Below are 21,672 nucleotides of genomic sequence, written 5' to 3' on the forward strand. Positions count from 1 at the left end.
GGAGGCTGTTGAACAGCTCTATTAAGATTTAATGCAAACACCCTATAACAACTACTGGCTACTGGAATGACGGCTTTAGTTAATGCCCGTTACTAGACACACCCATAATGGGATAGATGTGACAGGATAACTGTTGCATTTAAATACTAATCCTTCCACAATCTGAACATGATGCCTTTAGTTGACACTTGTTGCTGTGCAACCTGACCTTGGGGATTGTGACGGGATATTGTTGCACAATGGAGAGGTTTTATGTTACACCCACTGGAGCTACTGCTCTAGTAGAGCAGTTTACAAACTTTCTGGAAGATACATTTTCAAAAACAATTTCCCTCGCATTTTCCTATTGTGTATCTCTTTTTTGTTGCTTTTCCCAAAATAGGTATTTTAACAATACAGCACTCTGTGCCAATGGATGTTTAGCACAGTGTGCATGGGGTTAACAGCTTTTGGCATCTTCCCTGCTTGTGTGAACTGCCCTTACAATGAAACATGCTGATGAAGTGCAGCTAGGTTGCCAGCTTATACAAAGAATTCATGGACATTAAATGCTTATTGAAGCTCTATTGCACTTAGTAAACCCAAAGACAAATGCTGTACAGACATTATACCCCAAATTAGCAGACAGCTGCACTAAATGCCACCATAATTATAAAAAACTTAAAAGAATGAATTTTCTTTGTTCAAGCACTTGTGTAAAGTGCTTATAGTATGTACAAATAAAAAAGTGTTATCATTGAATTAAATCTCTCTTGACATCAGTGTTTGTGCCTAAATCCTTCCCATTCACTCTCCTCAACAACAGATGCTAAATACAGTACCTTACCATCAACATGTGTCCTTAATGTATGCAACACCTGGTATCTGCAGCACAGCAACCATGCTGGATGCTGAATCACAACTGAGCATGGCCATTGCCCACTGCTGAGTCACAACTGGGCATGCCCACTGGGGCTGCCTGGAACATTGAGCAGCAAAAACAGGAACCAGGGGCTTATGGGGCTTAGTTAGTAGGGAGCCACATGGGCTATGATGAGGGAAGATAAAAGAGAGACTCCATTACTGTGTTTGTACTGTATCTCTTTTTGCGGCGTGGCTGGAGGAGTCTAGCCATCTCTAAGAGGTGTGTGTGTGTGTGTGTGTGTGTGTGTGTGTGTGTGTGTGTGTGTGTGTGTGTGTGTGTGTGTGTGTGTGTTGTTTGACTGTCAGTGTGTCTGTTTTTCTGTCTGTTTGTCTGGCTGTGTGATCTTTTGGAAAATTGGAGTCATACGACATCGATATGTCATAGAAGACTGACATCATAGATGACTGATGTCACAGGCTGGCCACATGAAGTCCGAGATCCACATTGGAGCCATGCCGTTCCCATGTGGATCCCGAGATCCACATGATAAAAAATGATTATGTGATTGTTTATTAAGTAAATTAAATAAATAAATCATGCAGCAGACACTCATTCATGCTCAGCTTCAGAGAGTGGCAGAGAGAGCTGTGTTGACCTCATTTGTAGTCGACTAAGCATCAGGCTTGTGACCGTAAGATATACTGTACTGTATGTCACTGTCGACCGGCAGCGAGCTGTATCAGTTGTAGATGTACAGTATGTGAAGCAGACATTGTGACCTGTGTTATTATTATTGATAGATCTGTTAACTGTGGAGATGCAGTGGTGGCAGGGCTGACAGTGGTAAATGAGCATGACTGGGTTTTTTCTTTATCCCTGCATGAACTACAGTACTCCCTCAAGCCCTCCTTTACTGCTCCACTAACTACATTACTGGGTCAGAGCAGATGCATATTTTGTAATAGTAATAGTCTATCTAATTTTCAGTGAGGCAAGTACAGAACTGTCTGTGCTCTGATTCTGAGTCATCTCTTGGCTTATCCTTTTTTCACATTTTCTCCGACTCCCACTGGCAAACACATCACCGTCAAAACATCATTTGTTAAAACACAGTTTATCTTAAATGGACAATTTGTGGGTGATACAATCTCATGCATCAAAGCATTGAATGTACTACAACTCAATTTGCCTAAAATGTTAACAGACAAGCAGGTATGGAAAGTAGAAATAGTTTTCACAGAAAACCAAACAGCACTCAGTGCAATTTGTCATATGACTATGTCGTGCGCCGAAAATAGCTGGTTTATAAGTTCAGAACACCTTGCATAGATTAGACATCATGCCTAATTTATGCTCTGTTATACAACGCGTGACTTGCCTAAAATAGCCGATCTCACAACAAATCACTACCGGTGTACGACACCATCATACAACAATTTATACATCCACCAACTTCACTGATGTCACAAAATGTTTTAATTCAGCCCAGGTTCTTCTACAAAAGCAGGGCAGCTGTACCAGGCCAGCCCACTATTGGAATGCAGTAAAACATTTGGTTTCCTGTAAACCTTTGTCTCTAAGGGCAAGTTCTCCGGTTTTCAGCTGTAACTCTGTTTCTCCTCAACGTTTTACAAGCAGGATCGACTTACGATCTGTCGTATTTGACCTTGGGAAAGCATTCGCTTTCTGTGAAGGGACAATTGTTTGTATGGCGATGTGACGTTTTTAACTCTCTCCCTCCCACTAAACACCCTCTCCTTTCTTCTACTCTCTTGTTAATGAGGGACCCATTACAAAACACTCTACGCACACGCACACGCACGCACACACACGCACGCACGCACGCACGCACGCACACACACACACACACACACACACACACACACACACACACACACACACACACACACACACACACACACACACACACACACACACACACACACACACACACACACACACACACACACAGGGCCACATAAGCCATTTTGTCTCTAGTAGTTTTGCGTTCTAGTGATGAAGACACCTGCAGCTGTGATCTGTGTCAGCCTCTGGGTGTACACTGCTCTCCATGCTTCTCATACTGGTGAGTGATGACATACCTGACGTTTTGAAAGGTGCTTTATAATTAAAATGTACTTTACACTTCTTCTTTTTTTTATATTTATTTATACGTTTTCTGCCTTTATTTATAGTTTATAGTAGAAATGGACAGGAAACAGGGAGAGAGAGATGGGGAGAGACATGCAGCAAAGACCCTCGGGAACGGGACTCGAACCCGCCATGCGCTGTCAGGCTACATTAGAGCCTAGGTCAGCGGTTCGGGCCTTTTCACTTCTATTGTAATAAAATACTGTAAACTGAAGAGATTAAATGAGCTAATTAGAATATAAATGTAATTAGTATGAATTCAGTGTCTGTCTGCCGTGGAGCTTGCGGGGCATGCAGGCTGTGTTAAGCTTAATTGGATTTATCGGACATACTGTATGTTTATTGTATTTATGTGGTTGTCATATTCTACACTTTCTGGCTCAGTTTATGGAAGTTATATAATCAAACATAAGAACCACAGTTATCCTCCCAACCAGGGCCAAAGTGCGGCATCCCTCGGGTTAGGAGCCCTATGGACCATACTCTCAGGATTGTAGGAGGTGCTGAGGCCAGACACGGGTCACACCCATGGCTGGTCAGTTATCTGTTTCTTTTACTCACATTAACCCTGGTTTTGGGCAGATTTTCAAACTTTTCAAGCTTTCTTCAAAGTTTTTGTAAGACAGTATAGGGCTGAAGTGGTTTACTACTGTATACTGTAGGTCTGGAATGAAATGATCTTGTGTCTGATGGGTACACACATACACACAGAAATAGCATTAGGTTTAAATCCTTATGATAACCTTGATACTATGTCAAAAGGCTACATTTCGTATTTACGTGCTGGATGGAAAAGGTGTGTAATGTAGGAGGTAATCACACAATTATATCCACATCATGCACTCCTCTTGCAACTATTGTTTGGTGTTTCAGTTCAGCCTAATTCTAATTCACTTGGATTGTATCTGCTCTTTTCAGCCAGTGGCTTCATGCTTGACTGTATCGATGTTCAGGTGTTTGTGATGAATTTGTCTCGAGGCACTGTCGATGTTCTGTGTCGTCTGTGCAGGTTTCTCTGAGGAACAAAGGCTCTCATTTCTGTGGAGGGGCCATCGTGTCTGACCGCTGGATCATGACTGCTGCCCACTGCTTTACATCCGTCTCAAAGTATGTTTATTACCTCAGTGGTTCTCGAAGTGAGGTCAGACGACGACCCCCAGGGGTCCTTAAGGGGGTTCCAGGGGATTCCAGGGGGTCCCCAGAAAAATGTGTTCATTGGGGTATATCACTTAAACCCTTCTGGGTCATTTTAATGTCTACTTGGGCTTTTGTGTGCACCCCAGACAGGTTTTAGGTTGGCACAAAATATTTTCAGATAGGGGTCCACAGCCTGATACGTATCAGTTTGGGGGTCCTTGACATGAGAAAATGTTTGAGAACCACTGCACTGAGAACCCATTGCAGTGGAATGGCCCCAAAGGAAATGGCCGACTTCTAAAATTTACTATTTTCTACCTGGTAGTCAATGAACTGAAACTTCTTTCTCTCATTGCTTTGCTCTGTAGGGAATTCCTTATCAGAGTGAGCGTGGTGGTGGCAGAATTTGATCAAAGAGTACGTGATGAAGAGGAGCAGATCCTCCTCATCAAGTCTGTCTTAATACATGACAAGTACCAGCATGCTTTGCCCATGAGCTACGACATTGCCTTGTTGGAGTTGGATGAACGCATCCGCTTGGGCAGGTTTCCTTTATTTCATTTAATTTTACTCTCCCCTTTTATCAGTATTTTAGTCATACAGTATGTGTCGATAGTCAACTTTCCTGGTTAAATAAATGTTCAAATATACCTTCTAGGTAGTATCCTAGTAGCTCATTTGGCTAATGTGCCTAATACGGACAGATGAGTTTCAATTTGGCTCATGTTGTTTGACTCTGAATTCCCCTCAATGTGTGTCATTCTCCATTGTAAATACATTCTAAATACAAGTTGTTGTTTTTTTATATTCAGTGGTATAACTTTAACCTTATTATTTGTTACAAGCCTCTCATGTGTAAGTCTGTTTTTTAGGGGACCGTGTCCAGCCCATCTGCCTGCCTCTGCCCAATGAGAGCACCCCTCGTAAAACCAGCTGCATTGTGGGTGGATGGGGCAGGCTGAGGGAAAGTAAGGATTTCTAGCATTTCACCTAAACACGATATTCAGTATATGCTGGACATACTAGTCGACATGTACTGATTGATTGATTGATTGAATGATTGTTCAAATGAAAGTATACACTTCATCATTACAGTAATCAATGGTTCAATTCTTTTTTTCTTCTTCATTACAATCTAATCCCTAGGGGGCCGTCTTCCCAAGGTACTGAGAGAGGTCCAGTTGGACTTGATGGAGCCAGCCCGGTGTAAATATGTCCTCCAAACTGTAAGAACATCTTTTCAGAATCAGGACCAAAGCCAGTCTCATCCTGCCTTGACTGTGCTTTGTGCTGGGCCTGAGAAAGGAGGAAAGGATGCTTGTCAGGTAGATGATAAAATATTAAAACTTAACTGCCAAAGAAATATCTTTTTTTTTCTAACTGTGAAAGAGATATATTGTGAAAATGGTAGGTTCGGTTCACTTGAATTTAAAGCAATTTGCTTCGCTTTAAAACTGTCTTGATTCAAGCAGAATTTGAAATGAGTACATCAATCTTATTTCAACATAGTCACTGCTAACAAGTGAACTATGGAAACAAGTGAAGCTGAATCCAAGTGGAATAACGCTCCTCCCAATGACTTATTAAAATGAACATTCTTTTCCGTGGTGTAAGTAGTCTAATTAAAACAATTCCAGTCCATTCTTCAGTCCATCCTCTCCCTTGTCTGACTCTCTCACAAACAAGCCAAAGTTTAGAACACAAGTTAAAACACATGGTTTGAATGCAAAATATCAGCTTAACACTGTGCTCTCTTTACCTCCATTCCTGTCCCTCCCTTCAACCATCCCTCTCTCTCTTTCTTTCTCTCTCTCTCTCTCTCTCTCTCTCTCTCTCTCTCTCTCTCTCTCTCTCTCTCTCTCTCTCTCTCTCTCTCTCTCTCTCTCTCTCTCTCTCCCTCCAGGGGGACTCAGGGGGTCCATTGGTATGTCCTGTGCGGGGCAGCGGTCGCTGGGTAGCTGTGGGTGTGACGTCCTGGGGGAAGGGCTGTGGTCGGAGCTGGGGAAACAACGCCGGTCGCCCGCCCTCTAAAAGGGGCTCCCCGGGACTCTTCTCGGATGTCAGGCTGCTGTTGCCCTGGATCAAAAGCACACTGAGAGACGGTATGTACTGTTCAAAGTCTAATGATGTTACACACTCTATTAGGGATATCTTTATGAGAGGTCAGTTATCAGCACTATAATCACATGGGCATTTGTCTCCTTGTGATTGGATTATTTAGCTGCTGGAAAGCATAAAGGAAAGACTCTGCCAAGTGAGTTATGTTTACTATCATACATCTTTATACATATTTATACTATTCCTTGTTGTATTTTCATACGTCTGTGATGTGCACAGTAATGCGTGTGTGTGTGTGTGTGTGTGTGTGTGTGTGTGTGTGTGTGTGTGTGTGTGTGTGCGTGTGCGTGTGCGCGCGTGTGTGCGTGTGCATGCGCGTGCGTGTGTGTGTGTTTACACTACAGGACTCTGCGGTGTAAGGGATGGGCCCCTGCCTGTCATTGAGGGGATCATCAGAAATCCCGCCCTCCCAGGTCATCACTATGACAACAACGAGTGAGTGTTATTCCAAAGACGGCACCAGTGACACAAATGTCAGAGAAGAATTTGTGATTGTACTTTCGAATGTTTTAATTGGTTCAGACAGCTAGGGAGGAGGAGGATCTAGGTATTGGAATCGGAGGTGAATAGCTCCAACAGGAATAACAGCATTTTACATGTTCCCCTGATGAAGGCGCTAACTGAGTTCAAACCCATGCAATGGGCCTCCAGGTGTGAATGATTATAACTCTGAAGCAGAACATTACAGAAGCAGCCCCCCACCCTTCTCTCTCTGTAGCCTGTCGGATGTCGGGTATCTCCATAGTTTTTTTGGAAATGAATGACCTAGTTTGCCATACTACAGTGTCACACAAAAGTAGCAAAAATGGCCGATCTAGAAATATAATCGATCTGCAATTTGTTTTGTAAAGGTGAAAGTGGTCTGTCTGTGGGTTTTACACATATTGAACCAATTAAAAAATATTTATTATCTTAAACTTGTGACAAAATAATAACTACATCGGATCCATTGGAACACAGCTTCTTTTTTCCATGTCCTGAAGGCGTCTGTCTGACCGACACAATGTGCTCTGACACCGATGGATTCTCAGTTCCTTCAGGTCACAGTGTTGTGCTTCTCTCTCTGCTGCAGACTGTGCTCGTGGATTATCAGGGTTCCTCCAGGTCACAGTATTCTGCTGGAGTTCAATCACTTTGAGTTGGAGAATGACTCTTATTGTCTCCATGATCGACTCACTGTCTCAATAGGGGCCCGTAGGCCTGTTGGTGAGTCTGTATATACCTACACACATACTGTACACACAAGCCAATTTCAGCCTGTTTCCCCCCCCCCCTCAAGATTCTAAATCTGTGATTAGTCAGATTTAGTAAATCAGATTAGTTGTTTTTACTCTATAGTGTAAAGTATGCATGTTCATGATGATGATACTCCTGTTCTTGCACTGGATCAATAAATGCACACCACACATGCATAAACACAAAGACATATACAGATGCCTGTACACAAAATACAAAACTGTCTTTGTGTCTCTTTCCTTCCTTAATTCCATTCTTCCATCCAGTTCTATCTCCTTTGTTCTCTCTCCCTTTCTCTCTAAAAAATTGTCACTTATTTAACTGTTTGCATTTAATAGTTGCTCTTTATACAGGCATGAACATTGTGTATCAAGCAAAATCAAACCTTAATATCTAACTCTCTCTCTCTCTGTGTGTGTGTGTGTGTGTGTGTGTGTGTGTGTGTGTGTGTGTGTGTGTGTGTGTGTGTGTGTGTGTGTGTGTGTGTGTGTGTGTGTGTGTGTGTGTGTGTGTGTGTGTGTGTGTGTGTGTGTGTGTGTGTGTGCGTGTCTCTCTGTATGTGTGTCTCTTTTGCTCTCTCTGTCTGTCTGTCTGTCTGTCTGTGTGTCTCTCTCTCTCTCTCTCTCTCTCTCTCTCTCTCTCTCTCTCTCTCTCTCTCTCTCTCTCTCTCTCTCTCTCTCTCTCTCTCTCTCTCTCTCTCTCTCAGCAATATTCTGTGGAAGTATAATTCCCGGCCCAGTGCTTCTGAATAATATCCAAAGTGCAACACTCTTCTTCTCCTCTGACACCACTGAGACAAGAAGTGGATTTGCCGTCAGGCATCGTGCCATCCTACGTGCCACCCAAGCACATTCTGATGCTGGTGAATCACTCACTCACGCACGCACGCACACTCGCAAGCACGCACGCACGCACGCACGCACGCACGCACGCACGCACGCACAGACGCACGCACGCACGCACATACACACGCACATACACACACACACACAGAGCTATATCTCATTAACACAATTTTTAATAGTCTGTCGTGGTGTTTTTTACTGTAGCTTAAATGGTTATGGGTTCAACTCCCACAGCAGGCTGTCCACGCCCAACTCCAATCATGATAATCTAAATTGTTTTGGATTATGTCTTTCAACACATGACATATTTTACATGGATTTACAGTCTTTGTTGATGTGTTTGTGAGGTTTTATGTTTTATGTCATCGTTACAGCAACCAGGGAGAAGAGCTGGTAGATGTTATGTCCCATGATACATTAATGAGCTGCACAAGACATACAGAGAGAGAGGACGAGAGAGGTAGCGAGAAAGAGAAATAGACGGAGAGAGAGAAATAGAAAGAGAGAGAGAGAGAGAGAGAAGGAGAAAGTGAGAGGGAGAGGGAGAGGGAGAGGAGAAATCAATTGCCAGTGATGGAAATAATGTCTCTTTTGTTTTGGTGTTTGGAGTATCTGGGTGTGTGTCACAAAAGACTATTCTCTGTAACTCTAGTAACTGTGTGTGTGTGTGTGTGTGTGTGTGTGTGTGTGTGTGTGTGTGTGTGTGTGTGTGTGTGTGTGTGTGTGTGTGTGTGTGTGTGTGTGTGTGTGTGTGTGTGTGTGTGTGTGTGTGTGTGTGTGTGTGTGTGTGTGTGTGTGTGTGCGCGTGTGTGTGTGTGTGTTCAGGATTTGGGACAGTGGTTCTTGTCGAGGATCAGAATGTTATCCACAGCCCAAATTACCCACAATCCTACAGTAACAACTCTGTCTGCCGCTGGGTCATCTATGCACCACAGGGTCACATTGTTAAGGTGAGAAATACGTTTTATGTACATCACAAAAACTTTACATACACACATTCTAAACACACACGCATGTTTAGTTTTTTCTCAAATAAAACATTTGTCAGAAAGTTGAGTTATAAAGTTGCTAATAAACCTTAGAAAACAAAACAAATCGATCTTGAACTGAACACGTGACTGACTGATGATTGTGCTGTACTGTATATCTGTCAAAGTTGGACTTTGAGGATTTTTACCTGGAAGAGTCAGAAGGATGTCTCTATGATGCTCTCTCTGTCCTTGGGGATGTTGACGGAACAGAGGAGATAGGTGGGTTAGATGGATCTATTGTATAGTAAACCCCTCATAGTATAGTACCCATAGTATAGTACCCTCTAACATTCAAACAAATTAACTACTTTTAAACAAATTCTTCCTTCCTTTTTTCACTTACAATTCATTGGTAGAAATAAGAACATGTATGAGAAGTGTCTGCCCTTATCTTGACATCACTGTCAATCTTGTGGCTCTGTGTTTCTGTTCTTTTTCCCCCACATATCTCCTCTATGTCTCTCTTCTTGTATGACATTAACCACATTAAACCCCAGCATCCGTATTCTAGGAAAACCTTCGAAGAAAATAGCAGATCGACAAGCTTACAACGCATTGCCTTGCAACGCGTTGTGAGCTTGTCCATCAGCTATTTTCCGCGAAGATATTTTATGAGCTAAAACAGAAATGTCACTAGTTTATTAGTTTAGAGCCCTGAGGGACTCCGCTAGACACTGTATGGGGTTTCTGTGGTTAAAACTTGTGAGCTCATGTCAGAGTGGGCAGAGTGAAAAAACACTTAAAGTAACTACAGCGTAATTACACTGGGTTATCTGTTAAGGTGTATATTGTGACTCTGTGTAGCTGTGCTCTGTGGAAGCAGAATGCCTCCTCCGGTCCTGTCCTATGACAGTGTGATGGTTGTCCAGTTCACCACAGACAGCACAATCACACACAGAGGCTTCCAGGCAACGACAATCTTCATCAGCCGTACAGGTTAGTGTCTGTGAGGGAAACAGAGAAAGACATTTTCCTGCATATTAGGGCTGCATCCATTGATTATTGTCTTAGCGATTATCCTATCTGTAACTTTTTCTATTAATTGAAAACATTGTGAAGCTTGTTGCTTTTTACATGTGTTATTCGTATTATTTAGTTTTTTTGATAATTGCCTTAATCAATTAGTCTGATTAACCAATTAAGCCCTATTTTAGACACTGTTGTCGCACAGAAATACAGAAAATGGCTGATTTACCGATTTTTGCAGTTAAAAATGTTCCCCTAAAGTCGATTATGTTTTATAATCAATTAAATTGGTTAGTTTGATTAACGGTTGCACCCCTACTGCATATGGCTGTGCGGCAATATGTGTGAGGCTATGTGTATGTGCTATTTACATACACACATGCATGTTTCCTTGTGTGCAATACGAGCCTCTAGTCAAAACACCCTTTCTACTATTTCCCATAGATCTACATGAGCAGGAGACAGTCAACTGGGAAGGGCAGACCAACGACGAGACGGACAAACGGACAAATGAGCAGACAGCTCACACGGATGATTTGGCAGCTAACGTCCGACACATAACGCCACATGGTTGGTGGATAATGTTTTGGTTCCCTTTCCTTTCCACCCACTAGAGCAAAACAATTGCACAGCACTATAATTACAGGTTGCTTTATCTGTCATTTCTAACAATACATCAGTGCTTCCAGTGATATTATGGGACCAACAAAGCAGCATGTGTCAGAGGCCTTTAGAATGACACTGCGATATTTGACACTGGACTTATAATGGTGAAACAAGAGGCATTCCAATATAGATAACATGAGCGAAAAAGAAAATTATACATACAAGTGTAGTGCCTGGCAACAATCCTTTGCATACACAAACTGGTTTATGTGGAAGATGTTTCCAATATATCAGTGGCTGAAAATAGTGTGTGCATGTTTCTTTCGGTGCGTTTACACATGCATATCGTTGCTGTCGGGCAGAAACCTCTTATCTCCATGTTTTTTTGTAACATTAATGCCCTACTTGATCATACTACACTACTACAGTGTCACACAAAGGCATCAAAAGTATATCCACAAGCGACGTGTTTTGAGCCTGTAGATCTGCTACTTTTAGCTATTTTTTAATCCTGAAAAGTAGCAGTTTTGGACATGTGAGGTTTCCACCCGACAGAGACGATATGTGTGCCTGTGTGTGTGTCAGCAGAGCCATGTGGAATGCCTCATACTCCTGCTGTGTTGCCAGGTCCAAATGACGGTGGTCCACCAGCCGGAGAGGTGCCCCAGCAACAAAGTCTGCCCTGGGACATGCACCTTTACCTGGGTAAAGAGTTCCTCTGCTATGGGGTCTTGATCCAGACCCACTGGATCCTCATTACTGCACACTGCACCATCAGCTTGTGAGTTACTGTTTAGCGAATAGCATGTTTTGCATGGACATGCACACGCACGCACACGCACGCACACGCACGCACACGCACGCACACGCGCGTGCGCACACACACACAGACAGACAGACAGACAGACAGACAGACAGACAGACAGACAGACAGACAGACACACACACACGCATACACACACGCCTATTCCAATAGGCATGACTTACATGTTATATTACTCACAGGCCTGCAGATACATTTGAAAGCATGGGTCTTCAACAGGGAGTCTGGGGCTCATAGGGGGTCCTCAGAGTTACTACAGGGGGGCCACCAAATCTTTGTGTAATAGGATTATTTTTCCTTTTCTTTTTTCTTTTTTTCTATTACATGAATCACTTGAACCATAGCCGAACATTTGCAGAAAACAGCCGATCTACATGCTCACAATGCAACGCAGCGCGACGTGTTGTGAGCTTGTAGATCTGCTGTTTTCAGCAAAGAGGTTTGGTGTAGAGGGAAAAATTAGAGCAGACAAAGTACAGAACCAAAGGTCAAGTTTACTAACTAAGTAAGAATACACATTGACATATTATAACAGAAAAGATAATGTGTAAACAATTTTTTTTAATTTACACAACACTGGTGATAGCTCTGTCAAACAAGTCTATGAAGCAATCTATGAAATCTATGAAAAAGTTTAATATGCAACACAATGTTGTACAATATACTATGTAGTGCTTCATCTCTCTCTCACTTAAGGGGTCCTTGGCCTGAAAAAACATTGAAGACCCCTGTTTTAAAGGACGCCTCTTCAAGTACAACTCATGGACAGCTCATGTTGTATTCTGTTTGTGTGTCCATCTCTGTCAGAGAGGAGAAATCCTTCAGCAGGCTGTGGGTGATAACAACAGGACCTGACAGACAGGTAGTGTGTTTATCTTGATTATCCTAGTTTCTTTCTTCTATGCATTTTATTCACTGTCAGTTCTATCTCTTCTCTATTGTCATTTATATTTATATTCTAGAATGTCAGTTCTGTCTCCTGCATTTACAGCTTGAGTGTGTGTGCATATACAGTATGTGTGTACTGTACTGTATGTATGTTCTGCAGAGGCGTCGTGTCTCCAGGGTAGTCCTCCACCCTCACTACCAGCCTTTCCTTTGGGACTATGATGCTGCTTTATTGCAGCTTAGTTCTCCCTTGCGCTTAACTGAGCATACACAGACCATCTGCATGCAAAACAAAGAAGAAGAACAGGAAACCCTTTCCATCCAGCAGTGCACTGTCTCAGGTAAGGTGTAATCTAATTTATATCCACTACATTGTATACAGCATATACAGTATATCTGTATACTGTATGTATATATTCAAACATAAAAAATAAAATCAGGGTAGCTACTCTGACAATGGGTACAATGGGTACAACAGGAACAGGTACAATGGGTATTGCATAACCGGAGGGGCATGACTTCCCACGGGCATTAATTCCCAATGGCATCGGCCTAGTAATTACCAAATTTAGGCTAGCCTACTTGCGCTCATCTGTGTGCCCATGGGCATTGGGCATGTTGGCCTTAAAATGTGGTGTGGTCTGGCACATTGTTGGCACATTGTTATCTTAAGGCCAGTCCACACCAATGATTCGCGACGCAACTCCTTGCAACATGCAACTCCTTGCAACTGCTTGCAACCATTATCTCCAATGGCAGTTGCAAGGAGCTGCATTGGTGTGGACTGGCCTTAAAATGGTTTTGTTGCAAGGAGTTGCGACTAGTTGCATTGGTGTGGACTGGCCTTAAAATGGTTTTGTTGCAAGGAGTTGCGACTAGTTGCATTGGTGTGGACTGGCCTTAAAACGGTTTTGTTGCAAGGAGTTGCGACTAGTTGCATTGGTGTGGACTGGCCTTTAGGCACAGTGAGACAAAAAGTCAAAAAGTGATTGCACCGTAATTGACTAACAGTTACAGCGCAGATATTTCCTTACTATTTAGAGAGCAGAGCACATTATTCCGATTAAGACACGCGCCTATGTAGGTGGGTTCATAACCCACCTCACTGGTTGAAATCAAAACACAACACTCACATTCAGATAGATATTCAGAAAAATAAATAAGAAGAAAAATGATTAATGACCAGGGTCAGATTATCCATCTATTGAATCAGGTGAGTGCCCATTGGCACCACCCAATTTGCTGAGCTGGGAGGCACCAAAATTTTAAATCATTTTCATGGTCAGAAATGGAAGATGAACTTTTTAAGCACTTGATTTTACCTTTTATCGTGTGTGTGTGTGTGTGTGTGTGTGTGTGTGTGTGTGTGTGTGTGTGTGTGTGTGTGTGTGTGTGTGTGTGTGTGTGTGTGTGTGTGTGTGTGTGTGTGTGTGTGTGTGTGTGTGTGTGTGTGTGTGTGTGTGTGTGTGTGTGTGTGTGTGTGTGTGTGCGCGCGCGTGTGTGTCTTTTTTTTTCTCTTTTATGCCCATATATGGAGATATCTGTATCTGTCTGTCCTTGTCCCTTTTATGCCCATATAAGATAAGTTTAAGAACAGGTTTCAGGGCAAGGAGAACAAAATTACAGTAGATACAACAAAAAATAAATAAATATAGTTGGGGCATATTTCCACATGTGGTGAGTCATTGCTACTAGCAGAAATACCATTAACATTTTCATAACCACCCACATGTTAACATTTATGTTTCTAGGTGACCTGAAGAATATCACCGTTTATACCAACCAGGTGTCTGTAATGAGCCATGCTGAATGCAGGCAGCACTACACTTCTGGACTGCCTCATGCAATGCTGTGTGTGAGAGCATCAGCGCAGAACCAGTCTCAACACCACTGTATGGTGAGCACCAGCACAGAACCAATCCCAACACCACTGTATTATGGTGAACAACAGCACAGAACCAGTCCCAACATCACTGTATGAGCAACAGCACAGAACCAGTCCCAACACCACTGTATGAGCAACAGCACAGAACCAGTCCCAACACCACTGTATGGTGAGCAACAGCACAGAACCAGTCCCAACACCACTGTATGGTGAGCAACCGCACAGAACCAGTCCCAACACCACTGTATGGTGAGCAACCGCACAGAACCAGTCCCAACACCACTGTATGGTGAGCAACCGCACAGAACCAGTCCCAACACCACTGTATGGTGAGCAACCGCACAGAACCAGTCCCAACACCACTGTATGGTGAGCAACCGCACAGAACCAGTCCCAACACCACTGTATGGTGAGCAACCGCACAGAACCAGTCCCAACACCACTGTATGGTGAGCAAAAGCACAGAACCAGTCCCAACACCACTGTATGGTGAGCAACCGCACAGAACCAGTCCCAACACATCACTGTATGGTGAGCAACCGCACAGAACCAGTCCCAACACATCACTGTATGGTGAGCAACAGCACAGAACCAGTCCTAACACCACTGTATGGTGAGCAAGAGTAACAGTACAGAACCAGTCCCAACACATCACTGTATGGTGAGCAGGGTAGAGTGAACTGGAGTGGCTGGGTAGAGTGAACTGGAAAACCGCAAGGTTCCCAGTTCGATCCCGGGCTGGGGCGCTCCCCTAGAGTTAGTGTCGAAGTGTCCTTGCGCAAGACGCTGAACCCCTAATTGCTCCCGATGAGCAGGTTGTTGCCTTGCATGGTTTCCTCCGCCATCGGTGTACGAATGTGTGTGTGAATGGGTTAATGGCACAATCAATGTAAAGCGCTTTGGATAAGAGCGCTATATAAATGCATCATTTACCATAAACATACACATATAAACATACACATATATGCAGTAGTAGATGTACTGTATATATCAACACTGTTTCAGATACAGTATCAAGTCCTTTCTATCGCACCTCTTAGAAATGAACGAAATGTAACATAAATGATTGGTATATTTTATTAAGTTCATGCAGGGCATAGCAGTTTTGTTGGTAAATATCACCCTCTAGTGACAATACCTTGTAGTTTAACAAAAAACACAGATACAGCACAAATTATAGTTGGATAAGATGTTTGAATATTATTTCACAACTGTATAAAATTTTTTTTGAGGGAAGATACTAATTTAATTGCGTAATTAGGAGTGCAAATATGTGACCTGCATCTATTCATGGTGCATAAACCCCACACTGCATGTTGTTTGTACTTTGTACATGTCTTCTGTACTGCCTAAGTGCCACCAGGTTTATTTATTTACTCTAAAAACTGGGCATGAAGGTACAAGTTGATAAATGTGCATTTTCATTGCACAATCATCACAATGATTTTTTGTGAATTCATATTTGTGGAACCTATAAAGAAAAGAAATAAACAACAGAAAGACACAAGTCACATTTTACAACCTGTAAATATGAATACTACTGAAAATATGCATGCTTCATATACAATATAATATTCAGACAGTACAGGGTTAGGAAGGAGGATGGAGAGAAGTATATACAGTATGTATACTACAACATTCTGTTCTTTGCCACTCCTGTAGGGTGGCCTGGGCACAACCTTGGTTTGTCAAAGAGCTGACTCCAGCTATGTGCTCATGGGTCTGAGGAGTGAAGGACAGCAGGTGGAGACAGGGAGCAGCAAGCAGAATGAGGGCTGTGGAAGTTTCCATTTCCAAACACCAGCAGTGTTCACCTCAGTAGCAGCACTTAGGGACTGGATACAGAAACATATTTCTGGTAGGTATCTCTTACTCTTCCAGTGTATCTAACAACACAGGAATAGTCCACAGTTAAATGAGGTTCACGCTCACAAAACTAGCCTTAAGACTCCAAATCAATTACTTTTATTCAGCACAGGGTTCTAAAAGCCCTCACCAGTAGAGGTCTATGGAACCTATAGGACAGTGCTTTGGAAGAGAATAATGTATGTGCGAATAAAAGTAACAAATGATTTGTAGCGTCTGGACTAGTTTTGTGGGTGCAAACATGTTCTTCTATTGAATGACTGAATGTGAGGTGATTGAGCATGATGTCCTTCTCCTCTACCTGTTTGGCACATTTGTGACATTAACTGTATTGATTGATGCAAAACATTTTGTTAACATGCAGTACTGGCTTAAAAAAGAAAATAAACGGTCTGCCCAGAATTTACAGCGAAGGCTTGGTTCTGGAGCAGTTCTCTAGACTATTGCCCTAGCCTAGGGGCAGAGGGGAGAATGGCTGTAGTTTTTGATGTCCATGTTGACACATTTAGCACCATGTGTATTATTATTGCTTCTACCGATAAAGACATGGAGATAACAGTGGTGTATTCCTTTAAGAAAACAAAACCTTTTGCCTTTTGATAATCTGTAGGTACAGTATTCCTATTTTATAGCAGTAATGATTTGTAAAGATCTTTCACCTAATGTTCAGGCTCCACTTTATTGATCCCTGAGGAGGAATTCTAATGAATATACCAAGCTTCAGAAAAAAGGAAAAGTTATTACCAAAAATAATTCAGGGCCAGTCACTCAAGTAGGTTTAAACAGAATAAAAGGCCTATTTCAATGGGCTAGATGCATTCAAATACACACCAATGCGTTTCAGCTTGTGCCTTCTGAAGTGAGACAAAACACAGAGGTATTATGATGTGGGTGCAGTGCAGTCCTCACAGTCTTTTTTCTGGCCCCCTAGGGTCATTATACAATAAATACATCACAAGAAATACAAAATACAAAACAAAGTATAAATCATGGCCTCCCCACAGACTGTGGGAAGGCCATGTGTGCACTTGTGTTCACATTTTTCCTTTGTTTACACCATTGTAAACAAGCAGCCTGCGGGAAGGCCATGATTTATACCATGTTTTGTATTTTGTATTTCTTGTTGTGTTTTTATTGTATGATTTCCTCAGGGGACCAGAAAAAAGACTGCATGTCCTCACTCTTCACAGTGACACACCTGTGAGGACTGCACCTATAGTTCGTCTGTCTCTTCTTAGCTCACTACCTGCCGACACATGTTGCTGTATTTTAATGTATCTAGCCCATTGAAATAAAGGCTATTTTATACTTTTCAAACCTATTCTGAGTGCTTTTTTCAGAATACTATATATTCCCTTCCACAAGCACTAGTGGTTTGAGGGATACCAGTAGCGCTCATGTAAATTCATTCTTAATTTACCAAGCCGTTGTACTGTGTGTTCTTCTAGCTGACCTGGATCGGTCAGAACCAGTTGACCAACTGCCAGACAGAAGACCCACATCTCACCAGATTGTTACAGATGACCAAGAGCGTTTGAACGCTAGAAAATATGTGGACCTAAGCTCAGATGATGAAGATTATGACACAGAATCCTCTGGAGGGTGGCTGGAATGACTAATCTACCATCATCTAGTCTTCATTATATCTTTGGACTACCAAGAGGAAAATTGTAAGATATGGAATCTGTATTGTGATACTACTAGACATGTAGGTTGATTTGGAAATGGAATAAAGGTCTACAGCTCAGCAGGAATAGAAGGTTGAATTGCTCTCTGAATTGGGCAATAAGCAATGTTGTGATCCGAATTATCGTATTGTCAATGTCAAAACTCTCCTGTGTTCATCAAAACGTTTTACCTAGTTTTTAACTATTCCACCTATATTACAAGTTGCGTACCTGAAAAGGCTGAGGACATTGGCTGTGTATGCGTGGCCCTCCACAACGTCCTGAGCTGCATCCACAGATGCAGCAGCACATAGGGCTAAAAGGTAACATCCCACCTAACTTCACACTGTGTCAATAATGGGGCAACTCCACCCTTGACAATGGAGCAGACATGTTGAGGGAGACACCATCAAAAAACAGGCATACAGAAATGGCTTTGTCGGGTGCTTGGGTGGCGCAGGAGTAAAAGTTCACGTCCACGGAGACCAGGGGTTTGAATCCTCAATGATGCCTTCAGCTTGGCCAAGTGTCCATACGAGCACAATTGCCCGTGTTCGTGGGAAAGCCGCTACATCCTCCCGGGGCTCCTCACTGGCATGTGAGCCAATAGGGGCAGCAGTGACAATACTACACAGAAAGGTGAGGGGAATTGGCAATTTGGTATTACCACTGAATTGGCAGAAAAAAGGGGGGGAAATAATGGACGAAGAGTGTGTTTTCATCATGCTCATTGATTTACTAGATGCCAAAATATGTTGACCATGTGACAGTAACTACTCAGAAACATTCTGTTATTATATTATCATTACTATTATTGTACACTGCTGGTCCTGAGTACGATTTTCGTTTCATGTGCAAGCATGTAAATGACAAATAAAGTGAACCTTGAACCTTATTATTATTCTTTCTCTTTTTGATGAATGAATGAATTTATTTATTTTTTAAGCTCCTATCTATGGGATCACAAAATCGTGTGCGTGTGCGTGTTTGTCTGGAGCTAATCTCTCAAACTGTTGGACCGATCTGCACCCAATTTCCTGTGCACACTGTCAGTAGGCCAACTTATTACATCCACTGTTTTTTCAAATATTGTTTTATGTTTTGTGAAATATAGAATTGTATAGATCTGCTGATGGTCTGGATTCCTGGATGTGAGCAGGATATTAAACTAAACTAAACTCCAGCTAAACTCAGGATCTAAATCACTCCTCCACAATGTGTCAACAGACAAAGGCCCATAATTGAATTGGATTCCAGTAGAAACATGTATAGTGTGGAAACCAGCCCTTCTTGATCTACCGACATTGCAGATGAGCTTATGTGAAGCGTGCAAAGTAAGGGGAATCTGCCATGGAACCCCATAGGCTTTAGGGTGCGGTCACACCAAACTTTGATTCTGCTAATGCTTTTCAATGAGAACAGAGCGGTTTGTTGCCATTTGCGGATTTCCGCATAAAAACGCTCCATTCCCATTGAAAAGCATTGGCAGAATCCGCCGCATTGGCAGAATTTAAGTTTGATGTGACTGCACCCTTAATGGTTGATCTCAGCTGTAAGTTAAATAAAAAGAAAGTGGTACCCGGTAAATTATAAATGTCACAGATTCTGAAACTTCTTTAGTACCTACTTAGAGATGTTTTCACATTTCTGCCAACTGGCTTCTGAAAAAGCCTAATGTATCACTGCCCTCCATGCCGAACAATTGGCCCAAGGTGAACCTTGGTCGTTATATTTGAATACAAAAGGTCTCTCAGTTCTATGGGATGAACCTAACTCAAGCTCTCGCCAAGAAACTTTGGTTGTCGAGTCAAACCATATTAAAATAGTCTGGACAGTGAGAGTTTCCCATGCCACACCAATTTAGAAATAGATTTTTGAGAAGCATAGTTCAACTACTGTGATTGTGAGGAGAGCCGGAGCAAAGAACTAAGAAACTTAACCCGGGGAAGAACATTAATCTTTATTATTGATACTCAAGGTCGGGAAGATAGGGAGCATAGAACTAAGAAATTTACCCGGAGAAGGATATTCATCTTTGTTTTTGATAATCAAGCTTGAAGAGAGTTGGGCAGAGATGAGCATCCTCCTATCCTCCTATAATTCCAGAAACCTCTGAGACCAAAATGTGGTGAGGCCAAAATTTGTTCTGCCCGTTTCTCCTCAGTGGCTGGAGAAATTGATCTGAAATTGCACACAGCCATTGACCATGCATGTGCACCTAACAGCGTTTTTTGATTTCACCAAATCTCAGCTGTTTATTAGCGTTTTTGTGTAAAAGAATGTCACCATGGTTACGGGGCTGCCCAGCTATGGGACGAACTGCCTCCCGGGTTGCCAGATCATGTGCGCATATCCCCCCACGGATGCGTCAACCGGGTATGGACTAGTCTGTTTAAATTAAGACAAATAATTATTTTTACAATAGCCTGAAGAGAAGGCAAAATATCTTTCAATCAAGAATGTGAGTAACTGACCAGAGCATTCTCAATAAATAATAAAATGTCGTCAGCAATCAGCTGAGCAATAAGGAAATGCGGTTCTGATTTGTTGAAACGGACATCAACGTAGAAGACGGTCGGCGAACAGGAGTGAACCGCCGCCGCGATGGCCTGCCAATCTTAAACAGTGGTGAGCAAATTAAAAAGTATAAAGCGTGTGAAAAAATGCCACGCTGAGAAAAACAAGATATCGAAATAACTACATTTTTGTTATTTCTTTATCATTAGTTATCCTTATCAGTATTATCAGTAATCCTGCAAACATTACCGATATATGAAACCTCTGCTAGTAGATAGCAGAGAGTGGAATAGAGGGGAATAAAACAAGAGGGTTAATAACGGCTTCTCTTGCAGTCAGTATTTGGAGGCCAGTCGTATGGCTGGGGTTTTGCCAAACTCTCCCCAAGACAAATGAAAAACCAAACAAGTGGCAATAGATTGGGGTACCCAGATCCGCATACCACATCATTCTGACCACATAGCTGACCCAGGTTAAAATCTGACCTTTATTGGCACAAAAACATAATCATAAAAAAAGGAGGGAAAAACATCTGGGACTACCGACTCTCTGGGGACCCCTGTCTGTGGGCCATGGACAAAGGGTTGACAACCCCTGGGATAGGGGCCCTACATGATGGACATGACAATATGGCTCTATCGAATTGAGAGCTTTGAGCCCGAGGATGTTGACGCAGCTGAGGTGCCAGTGGCGTTGTTACAATGGAGGGGCACCACAAGGGCCTGGCTCAGCCAATTACACTTGCTTCCTTTGTGTGAGGACCCGTGTTTGAATCCAACTGTCATGATTCACATGTCTTCCCTTCTCTCTATTCTCGGTTTCCTGTCTCTCTAAACAACTATATCTAATAAAAAATTAAAACAGTGCCCCAAAAACCAAAATAAATAAAGATTGCTACAGTGTACAGTTTTGCTGTTCCTGTCATTTTTTTTACTCTCCGGTTTCCTCAGAAAAAGTAAGGCAACTTCCAATTTCTGAGGTGCTGTAAGGTCCTCAGTCTGGAGGATGATCGTCTTGGAAATTTCATGAAACGCAATCTCAGTACCGCAATCCCAGCTCTTCCTGCCAGGGTGAGTTGCTCAGTCTTATTAG

The 21,672-nt window shown here is 42.4% G+C and overlaps 2 protein-coding genes across 2 annotated transcripts; both read left to right on the top strand.

Annotated features, from left to right (window-relative positions):
- Nucleotides 1-3,292: 3,292 nt before the first annotated feature.
- Nucleotides 3,293-4,814, top strand: LOC308091915 (ovochymase-2-like). Its single transcript, XM_080437668.1, has 3 exons — nt 3,293-3,530; nt 4,005-4,102; nt 4,501-4,814. The coding sequence occupies exons 1-3, from the start codon at nt 3,468-3,470 to the stop codon at nt 4,763-4,765; spliced, it is 426 nt and encodes a 141-aa protein (XP_080293794.1). The 5' UTR covers nt 3,293-3,467; the 3' UTR covers nt 4,766-4,814.
- Nucleotides 4,815-5,005: 191 nt separating this feature from the next.
- LOC308091914 (ovochymase-2) lies at nt 5,006-18,947 on the top strand. The gene is made up of 17 exons (XM_080437667.1): nt 5,006-5,100; nt 5,279-5,457; nt 6,036-6,234; nt 6,354-6,386; nt 6,595-6,685; nt 7,323-7,456; nt 8,193-8,348; nt 9,157-9,281; nt 9,488-9,581; nt 10,167-10,298; nt 10,773-10,898; nt 11,562-11,715; nt 12,565-12,619; nt 12,806-12,986; nt 14,397-14,542; nt 16,193-16,388; nt 17,845-18,947. Exons 2-17 carry the CDS (start codon nt 5,323-5,325, stop codon nt 18,009-18,011), a joined length of 2,124 nt encoding a protein of 707 aa, XP_080293793.1. The 5' UTR covers nt 5,006-5,100; nt 5,279-5,322; the 3' UTR covers nt 18,012-18,947.
- The last annotated feature ends 2,725 nt before the right edge of the window (nt 18,948-21,672 follow it).

Source organism: Gymnoscopelus braueri, assembly GCF_963280865.1.
Source record: "Gymnoscopelus braueri genome assembly, chromosome: 9".
In the NCBI taxonomy this organism is placed as follows: domain Eukaryota; kingdom Metazoa; phylum Chordata; class Actinopteri; order Myctophiformes; family Myctophidae; genus Gymnoscopelus; species Gymnoscopelus braueri.

Coding starts and splice junctions, on each gene's coding strand:
- LOC308091915 (XM_080437668.1), top strand. CDS start 3,468: ATGGACCATACTCTCAGGATTGTAGGAGGTGCTGAGGCCAGACACGGG. Junction 3,531..4,004: donor ACGGGTCACACCCATGGCTG/GTCAGTTATCTG, acceptor TCGTCTGTGCAG/GTTTCTCTGAGGAACAAAGG. Junction 4,103..4,500: donor TGCTTTACATCCGTCTCAAA/GTATGTTTATTA, acceptor TTTGCTCTGTAG/GGAATTCCTTATCAGAGTGA.
- LOC308091914 (XM_080437667.1), top strand. CDS start 5,323: ATGGAGCCAGCCCGGTGTAAATATGTCCTCCAAACTGTAAGAACATCT. Junction 7,457..8,192: donor AGGGGCCCGTAGGCCTGTTG/GTGAGTCTGTAT, acceptor TCTCTCTCTCAG/CAATATTCTGTGGAAGTATA. Junction 8,349..9,156: donor CCAAGCACATTCTGATGCTG/GTGAATCACTCA, acceptor GTGTGTGTTCAG/GATTTGGGACAGTGGTTCTT.